This window comes from Meleagris gallopavo, chromosome 19 (assembly GCF_000146605.3).
Source record: "Meleagris gallopavo isolate NT-WF06-2002-E0010 breed Aviagen turkey brand Nicholas breeding stock chromosome 19, Turkey_5.1, whole genome shotgun sequence".
In the NCBI taxonomy this organism is placed as follows: domain Eukaryota; kingdom Metazoa; phylum Chordata; class Aves; order Galliformes; family Phasianidae; genus Meleagris; species Meleagris gallopavo.
In genome coordinates, this window is record NC_015029.2 from 1,405,030 (window position 1) to 1,414,437 (window position 9,408).

The 9,408-nt window shown below is 51.4% G+C and overlaps 1 protein-coding gene across 4 annotated transcripts in view; it reads right to left on the reverse strand.

Moving 5' to 3' along the window:
• Positions 1-1,986: 1,986 nt before the first annotated feature.
• LRSAM1 (leucine rich repeat and sterile alpha motif containing 1) overlaps positions 1,987-9,408 on the reverse strand; it is a 25,302-nt gene continuing 17,880 nt past the window's right edge. For 3 of the 4 annotated variants that reach the window (XM_003211182.4, XM_019621364.2, XM_019621363.2), the window contains 9 exons: positions 8,630-8,717; positions 7,779-7,853; positions 6,235-6,315; positions 4,741-4,836; positions 4,070-4,168; positions 3,406-3,537; positions 2,882-2,963; positions 2,468-2,616; positions 1,987-2,210 (listed from right to left, as the gene is read on the reverse strand). In XM_003211182.4, the coding sequence (XP_003211230.1) occupies positions 2,085-2,210; positions 2,468-2,616; positions 2,882-2,963; positions 3,406-3,537; positions 4,070-4,168; positions 4,741-4,836; positions 6,235-6,315; positions 7,779-7,853; positions 8,630-8,717 (928 nt within the window). In that variant the 3' untranslated portion in view covers positions 1,987-2,084. The remainder of the gene's footprint in view (positions 2,211-2,467; positions 2,617-2,881; positions 2,964-3,405; positions 3,538-4,069; positions 4,169-4,740; positions 4,837-6,234; positions 6,316-7,778; positions 7,854-8,629; positions 8,718-9,408) is intronic. The other variant, XM_003211183.4, reaches the window with a different exon arrangement.

Below are 9,408 nucleotides of genomic sequence, written 5' to 3' on the forward strand. Positions count from 1 at the left end.
CACGCCGCCGCTCGTGCTTTTGAAGGCCGGAGGCGGCCGGTGGCCGTGCCCTGGAAGGCGGAGGCTGAACTTCAGCCCGGCCCCGGGGTGCCCGGCGGCGCTGGTCCGGCTCCTCCTCCGCTGCCCGGGGCTGCCGTGGAGCTCCGGGTGCCCCAGCGGCCCCGAAAGCGGGAGACAGAGCCAGCATTCCCACCACTGGTGCGTAATGGATGGATGACCAACCCCAGTGCGTGACCACACGATAAGTTATTTGCGCACGGTCCATGAAACAAAACGCTTTTTTCCTTCTTTTCCTTTACGGAGCCACGATATTCGAAGCGTTCCCTAAGCACAACGTGTTGGTTTTGTTATTTTGTTTTACAACGAGCTCACCGAGCCATGCGTGCCCAGCCCAGAGGCTGTCAGCGCCCAGCATCACATCACTCCCAACCTGGGTCGCTCACAGCGCCAGCTGCTGCCCCGGCTGCCGCTGCGTCTCCCCGTGCAGCTGAGCAGCGCTGGCCTTGGGGATGAGGGGCAGCCCGGCCCTGCCCGCTCCTCCTGCCCCGGGTTTTCCTGGCACAGTGCGTTATGGGCAGGCAGCGGACCTTGCCCGAGGGTTTGTCACTCATTACCACCACCTCGGGAACACCGGAGTCAGCCGGCAGCCGCTGGCAACTCATTAAGAGCAGCTGTGATGCACTCCTCCCTGCGGGGCCCTGGCAACACGAGAGCAGCGCTGTGAGCTGCCAGCCTTCCTGCTCCCCACCCCCACGAGATGCCGAGCACCTCCACGCCCTGCCAGGTGAGGGGACGCGAGGCTGAGCCCCTCTGCGCTGTGTCCTAAAGGCTCCGGAAGGGACCTGCCCGCTCCCTGCGGTCACAGCTCCATGCAAACAGAGGCGCAGCCTTGGGGCTGCCCCAGACACAGGGAGCCATCAGCTGCAACAGTACCTGTGTCATCACACCGCTGCTTTCCTGGCAGCGCCCTGCCCCGCGCCAGCACCAGTTCCAGGCTGCGGTGCTGCATGGATGCTTTGCCAGGGCACAGTAAACAGAACACGATGGCAGAGGTCCCTGAGGTCTCCAGCTGCCTGGAAGTCATCAGTGCTGCACCCAAATCCTCAAATTTTTCCATGTCTTTATCTGGGCCAGAGGGAATACTGGGACAGCCAGGCATGGGCAATAAAACGGGATCGAACAACCAGCAGAAACCAGCTGTATTTAATAGCTTCTCCTGGGGGAAAGGGCTGAGCAGGAGCAGACTTATCTCTGTGTTTTATACTTGAGGTCAAGAGACTAAGAGCCCCACTGGGATCGTTACTTATTAATGACAATGGGGAACAACCCAGATGCCAACACACGTACACGAGGCAGAGCTGGAACTCTGTGGCAGGAACATTTCCCCCACACAGCACGTCTCACTGAGGAATGTCTTCTAGCCAGAGCTGTCCCTCAACCACTGCTTGTGAGGCTGCTGCGGATGCTGCTCTTCAGTGGGATTGACAATGAGGGATGGGAAGCACCTCACTCTGCCCTGCCTCCTGCTGCAGCCCCCCAGCCATGCTGCCACTGACTGCAAGAGCAGAAGTCTTGCCTACGGCAACAACACACGAGCAAGGCACTCTCAGCCTCCCAGAGTGCTAACAAGGCCCTGGCCAAATCCTCCTGGAGGAGAATTCACCAGAGCAGAAGAATGGCAAGTGCCATGGCCATAATAGAGCAGCTGCAGGGTCCCAGTGGTTTCAGAAGCAATGGCACTAACTGTGTCCCTGCTGAGCAACAGGCTATTCCAATGGCAAATATATAGCCAGAGAGGAGCAAGCACCAGTATACCCAACGCCATCACCCAGTGCTCCCAGGCTGGGCAAACAGGCTGGACGGTGGATGCAGATGAAGAACCCAAGCCAAAGGCTTGAAAGCCACCAGGAACGTGGAGGGCTGCTGAGAGCCTTGGGTGCAGCCAGCAGCCAGCCAGGGCTGTATGCAAGGAGAGGGCAGCGCTGGTCATGCTGTGAGAGTGTATTTAATACTGATAGAGGAGCCTTGCCCTGGGATGGAGTGATGAAGGTAGTGCTGGGCAGCCATGCCTTCCTCCAGCCTGCCTAGCTGCTGTAGAAGATGCGGACATGCTGTGTGATGTCCCCGCGGCACAGGGGACAGGTCTGTAGCCGTTTGCAGCAGGTCTGGCAGCAGCACACATGGCCACAAGGCAGGAAAATCATCTGGGCCTGTGGAAAGAGGGAGCAGAAGACATGAACAGTGCTGCTGTACCATAATCTCAGCACCACCACACTCAGACAAAGTACAGGAAGAAGCTAGAGATGATGGGCAACACCTACAGCTTTCAGAGTGGCAGACAGTGGCAGCACCCTGAGCCCCTGCACTGTGCAAAGAATGAAAGTCTGAGGAAGAGCACTGCCCAGTGCCACATCCCAGCTGGCCCTCACTCACCCCTGCTCTGGCAGCACACATGCTGGGCTCTCACCTCCTGCTCCATGCAGACAACACACTCTGATTTCTTCTCATCCCACTGCAGCAGGGGAGCAGTGGGGACCACAGAACTCGGGGCCTCCTCCTCAGGGGCGCTGGGTTGTGTGGCTGCAGGGACTTCAGCATCCACCGTCCTCAGCAGCTCTGCAAGCACAAGCAGAGGTCTGAGCTCGAGGAGAGCTTCCATCTCCCACCCACTCAGGAGCAGCTGCATCCCACGGAGCTCAGTGCTCTGAGAGTCAGTGGTAACAGTGCAGCACACCCTGCCCCTCCCACAGGCACACAAACCTCCATCAGCTCTACTTCCCATAGGCAGGCATCTGGCCCTGCAGATCTCCCACTCAAGGCTCAGGTACCCACTGCTACCACACAACATGTCAAGGAGCAGGCAGAAAAGAACTGCTGGTACCTGGGATTGTCTTTGCCACAGCCAGGATCTCCTGCGCCCGTCTGAGGATGGCACGCTGCAGGCCAGTCTCTGCAATGCCCATCTGCAGTGCAAAAGGAGGGCTGTCAGCACTCAGATGAGAAAGCACAGAGGGGGCTGAGAAAGGAGACACCTCCAAGAGAACAACGCAAACTCTTTGGCCAGGCAGGCAAGACCTGTTCATGTCAAGGGAAGAATCTCCATCAGGCATCAAAGCTGGAATGAAGGAATTCCCATGTGCCCTCTGTTGAGCTCCAAAGCGCATCTGAGGGACGCTGGAAGGCAGAGCTAAGCTACAGCTAACTCTGCAGGTGCTCTGGAAAAGCTGTCACCTGCTTAGACAAGGCACAGAGTAGCATCAGCACCTCCCCCTGCACAGATGTGGCTCACCAGGAGCACCAACACTCCGTCCTGCAAGATCTGCTGTGGGCACAACCATGAGCACGGCTCGGCAGGGTCAGACGCAGTGCAGCGTTGCCCTGTGCTGCTTATCTGCTGCCTCGTACCTTTTCCAGGTCACTGGCAGTCATGGTGCTGAGCACTTCCAAGGAAATTCGATGGTGTGCAAAGACAGGCACATACTGTTCAGCTGACAGCTCGATTAAAAGGTTCACCAGCTGCTTCTCCAAGCCCTCCTCCTGCAAAACACAAGGCAAGCTCTCAGACTTCGCTCTGGAGAAAAGGTGTGGGGCACACTGCTGCCTGACCATGCATGGCAGCAAGGACAGGCAATGCACATAGTCCTGCTCTCAGGAACAAGGCCATTCTAGAAGCATTTTGCTTCCACGAAGACAGTAAAAAGCCCAACAGCCAAAGGAGCTCCGGCCACAAATACTTTATGAGCGAAATTCAGAACAGCTTGGTTTTGGAAGAATGAAACACTGCAATTTTGGCACCTGATGTCTGCAGCATCACCTGCTCTGCCAACCTGAGCTGATACACAGCAGGGCTGGAGCTCAGAGCAATCTTTCTGGGGCTGCCCTGCTGCTGTTCACAGCACAAAGTCCCTGGCTCAGTACTGTAAAGCACAAGGCAGCCAAACAGAGCAGGCAGCCAAGCAGAGCTGTTCAGAGGTTTGGTTGAAACAAAGTTTTCCTTCCTCTGCACCTGTCAAGCAGAGCATTTTGTTAGTATGCACACTACAGTGGAAGCAATAAATGCAGCAGCAACCTGGAGTTTCAGGGAGAGTGGCTTCTGGTTCAGCAGGCGCTGGTACTGGATCAGCCAGTAGTTCTCCTGTTTGGTTTCACTCTTTGCTTCCATTTCCAACTGAAAAACAAACTCATTCACTCAACAGCCTGAGATAACATAGTAAGTGCTATTTAGAGCAGCCTGAATTGTATGTGTAAGGGGAAATCAGCAGCCTGGCTGTGTAGGGCTGGCTCAGAGGACTGCCAGGCTGGCCCACTTTGATCCCCACATCCCACACCCTAGAACTCTGCATCCCTCTGCTCAATTGCCCTATGTACTAAAGCCCAGCCTTTTGAAGCTGTAGAGGTATTCAGAATTACAAGGCCACACGCAGACACCCAGTAGGCTCATGCTCATTCTTTCCTGTGATTTCCCCAGAAATGGGAAAGATCATCCCCAGGTGAGGGAAGCAGGGGACATTTCAGATAACAGTGCCTCACGCTGCACCAGGGACTGGAGGTAACCATGCCCCAAGAGCTTACATCAGCACCTTCTGAAGTCTGAGGCTGGACACAACCACTCAGAGCCCCTCCCTGCTCTTCTTTATCCCTACGCTGACCCACGGATTCTCTCCCTGCACACAGCCTTTGTGCTTACAAAGGCTTATGCTTTGTGCTCATCTACAGCCCAGAATTAGGGGCCTTCGTTACCAGTATTTGTTGCAATTCTTCTTCCCTTTGCTTCTTTTCTTTGAGCAGCTGCTGCAGCAGGTAACCAAGTGCTTGGCGTTGCTCCATGATCACCCCCTGCAACAGAAGGACTCTGGCATCCATTTCTCCAGACCACAGGTCTGCAGGAAACCCCTGCCCTGACTTCCAGCAAAGCACTTACCATATACCCAGAACAGTCACAGCAAATGTTAAAGTCCTGTGCTGCATGGGCCGCACAGCACAGTTGAGCAGATGGCCTCAATCCTCTCCTTGGCATGGCAAGCCTATTTCTTTTGGTCCTGCACTGACTATTCACCAGTGGTGCCAATCCTCAGCACACACCGAGCAGCCCCAGACCGTGCTGGCCTGCAGCAGCTCTTCATCACTGCACTAAAAGTTCATTCAGTGGCATCAGAAGTGTTTGTGGTCCTCCTTAATGAAGAACCACGTGAAACTACATCTAGGAACCTGCAGACAGGCAAAGGAGCAACCAACAGCAGCTGTGGATTCCCTATCAGCACTGGTCTCTCCCAAACCAACCTTGCAAAAAATAACTGGTGCAAACACCTCCTTTTCTCAGGGCTTTTTTTGTTGTTGTTCTTCTTCCTGCTTTCCTGTGATTCACCAAGCTCAATAGTAAAGCACCTGTATTTTATAGGAGGAGCAACAATCTGCTGCACAAACATGACTGCAGGAATACTTCTGCCAAAGCACTTTGTGGGCACTGCCTGAGCAATAAGGGCTCAATGGCAGCAGGAACTTTTGGGCTGCAGACCACCAAGCAGCAGAGGGGATGCAGGCAGATGAAGCTGTCTAAAGTTTGCTCTCCTGGTGTGCAGTGGTGTAGCTGCAAACATATTGTGCCCCAACAGACACACAGATAGGGACTGGAATACATTCTCACTTTCTTGGGCTGACTAAAGAGGTGACCTAAACTGGGGAACAGTGCACACAAGGCAAAAACTGATGCAAAGGTGTATCAACAAAATTGAAAGCCAAGCTGCTTAAGCCAAATGTGAGATTTCTCAATGTGTGACTGCTGATGAAGTCAACCCAGTGAATGGTGGGATGGTGGGGTGGAAGAGCCTAGGAGTCATGGCCTAGAAATGAAGGAGAAGAGCTGGCAGCCACTGTTGTTGGGTATTTAAAACCAAACACGACATGTGAGAAGACATGGGATGCTCAGCAGGGATTTCTGGGACAGCCAACAACTCCATTGCAAAATCCTTCCCCACACAGCAAGCCTACAGCTGCCCACTTCTACCGAGGCCAGGTTACTTGGTCCCTTTCCTGCAATTCATCAGGAAGTTTAAAAGCAGCAACAGTGTTTCCACATCCCCATGACAAAGAGGGTTTTTTGGTGTCCTGGGGTTAAGTACCCTCTGACTAAGCACAAAACCACCAGGAAACTGCAAGAAGCCAGAGAAGCAAGTGAAGCTTTTGCCATCCCAGAGCAGAGAGAGGGTGGTGGGGCAGTCCCAGAGCCCTACATACCTGCAGCGTCTCTGTGTCCAGTTCTTGCCTCTTTAACTCCAGCTGTGTCAGCTGCAATAACTCTGTTTCTATTAATTTAATCTAAACAGAAGATGAAACATTTTTTTACTGACATTTGAAATGATTTTAATTTACACTCTTTCACAATGAGGTCTAACTACTGGCCTTGGAGGGACAACACTGCAGAGCTGCCCATAAGCTTGGGAATGTGTTAGTGCCCTACCTCTCTGCGTGCTCTGCAGCTCCTCTTTGTCTCATGCCTGAAGAACTGCCTCCCACTCTCTACACTAAACACCTGTTCAAGTCCAGAAGCACAGTGCAGTCAGTTTGTTCAGCCAAACCCTGCAGCCATTCTGGAAAGCAGCTAAGTGTTATCAGAATCCTCTTAGCACCAGTGTTCAAACTGCAGATGGACTGGGGGCTCTGTCACGGCTCCCAGCTGCTTCAGCAATTCCCATCATGATGCATGCTCTTTCAGTCATGGTAACTGAGACACAGAGAGGTGAAGTGAGCTGCCCAAGATCCCACAGCAAAGCCAAGAAGAGAGCCCAGCTCCCCTACCAGCCTGGCTATCTGTTCATCCCAGGCCATGCTGCTTCCTGTGTGCCACCTACCACCAAATTCCTGCTGACACTGAGGCTTTGTGCAGGCTGTACCTACAGCCCCTGCCCTACAGGATGCTGGTGGGATGGGTTTCAATAGCAAAAGGCCCAGCTTATGGTATCAAGAAAGAAACTCCCTTTATTTACAAAGCAAGAGCAAGCAAACTGCTGGGCTCTTACTGATCTCAGGCAATGGAAGGCTGTTAAATTCATCTTCTAGATTGTCTGTGCAAAATCCATAGGTTTTAAGCACAGTGCAAAGGTTGGTCACCAAGTGACTGAATATATCAAAGTTTGAGCTTATCTACCAACTCCAGACCTGAGACTTTTCTCCTAGTATCAGATCAAGAGAGGGAAGCAACTGGAATGCTGTATCAGAAACCAGCTACCCACCTCCACACATCAATCACTGCTACCTTCCCAGCAGCTCTTGTTCTTCCCCTGACTATTTTGTTTCACCTTTTGCAGAATGTTGCTCAGAAAGGCAGGCTGAGAATGGGAAAGAAAAGGTGAACTTATGGCTCAAGGTGCAGTTACAGTGTGCTAGATGGAGATGCAGTGGACTCATGTGGAAACAACAGCCCTACCAAGGAAACCTGAAGGAAACTGGTAATTGCAATTGCACACCACCCCTACAGAGCCAATACAGGTCTGTCCTCTACTGACCACTCTCCAGCATTTCATTCAGAGCAGTTTTGAGATGACCAAAGCAATGGCAATCCTACAACTCCACAAATGTAAAATCTGCCTTTATACTCTCTCCTGTGGTACTGGGAGACTGTAGTTTATCTCACACTGCACAGTGCTTTGTTACAGAGCTCTCAGCAATACAAGAACTCTCCATTTCCTTCCTGCTCTGTGCTCACAGCACTTTGATCTTCCTCTTAAGGATCTCAGCAAATGATGAGGAGCTGGTTGCTCTTTCCTCTACTGCTGACTCACCTGGTTCCTGATCTGTCTGTGCATAAGATCCTTCTTCACTTGGAGAGCTTCAAAGGCAGCTTTCTGCATCTCACTCTAAGGGACAGACAACATTCTGCTTAGTGCAGATTGTTCATGCAGATGTGAACGGTCTAAAGAAAGCCTGCTGCCTTGCAGTGGCTCAAGTACAAATGAACAATGCTAACTCTGCATTACAGTGCTCACATTACAACGTGACTTAGATCTGACCAGAAGGTAAAGATCTCTGACCAGAAGGTAAAACCCTCCTTACAGAATGACAGAAGTTACAGTCATGTTCTAACACACACCCTGAGTGCTGTATATGAACCCCACCTCCCATTACAGCAGCACTGAGTACCCAGGCTGCTAGGTTTGTGCAACAAGGCATGACTTCCCAGCACCTCTGAAAAATGAGCTGAAGAGGTCTTGGGTTCAAAATGAGGTATTCAAAAGCAGAAGATGCTTAGAAAATGCATCCCAAAGGCATCCACAGCTTGTCCAAAGTCACCCAAGAAGCCTGCCAAAAAGACAGGACTTATCAAAACTCTCTCAAATCTTAAAATCCTCTGCATTAATCATCACACCACTTTTGCTTCCCATAGTCTGTGCTGCTGTCCTGTATGAGAAGTTGCTGTCTAGTTAAAGTATAAATACATTTTTCTCTCAGATACCAAAGCCAGTTTCTTAGAACACCAGTCTCCAAGTTAAACCAATAGTGTTCTATAAAACAATTCTTGCAAACAGCCCAGCCCTGCAACTATTGCTCCCACACCTGTCACTCTCAACTCTGCTTTTGAATCCTACTGCCTTTCTTCAGTCTCTCCCTGCATGCAATTTGCTCTCTTGCCTACCTGCTGCAAGATCTGACTAACAGCTTTGTTCTGATCCATCTGTTGCCAAGCCAGGATTTGCTGGAACTTCTGATCCATTTCAGCCAGGCTGCAAGAAAATATATTTGTCAGAGAGTTACTGCAAATCCAAACAGGGGCCGTGGTTGCCCCAGCAAGCTGCTCAGGTGATGAGTTTGCACATCAGTGTTCTGCACTGGAAAAGCTGTGCTGATGAAGGTCCAGACAGCGGGGTCTCGAATTCCCTGCACTTGCAGGCAGGACTGTGTCTACTCACTGCCCTCTGTTGGGCAGAGCACGGGTGCACAACGTTAATTCTGTTGTCAGACACCTCCAGATTAAATTTCTTACATTCTTGTAAATAAAAAGAGCTAGAATTTTCTTCCTTTATAGCAGTATTCTACACACACACAAACGGTGCCCACATAATCCTTAAAGTCCAGAGGATTTTTAATATTCTGTGCCTCCTTCACATATTTCAAAATGTGAAATTTTTAACTGTTCTGTTGTAAAACTGTTCAATTCCACCTGGCTCATCACTGCTCAATTTCACTGCTCACAGAGATGGAAATTTTCTCACTGGCTCCTGGAGTGACACATCCCAGCTTGCATGTCACAAGGTCTCATAGCTCTGTGGGCAATAAAGTCCACAAGTTCCATTTTTTTCTCCTAATTTCTCAGCTTGCTTCACTTTCCCAAAGACCCTGCAAGAAGGACCACATCTGAGAATAGAGCCTTCTTTTTAAGAAAGAGAACGTGACTGTAACTGACCATGAAGAACC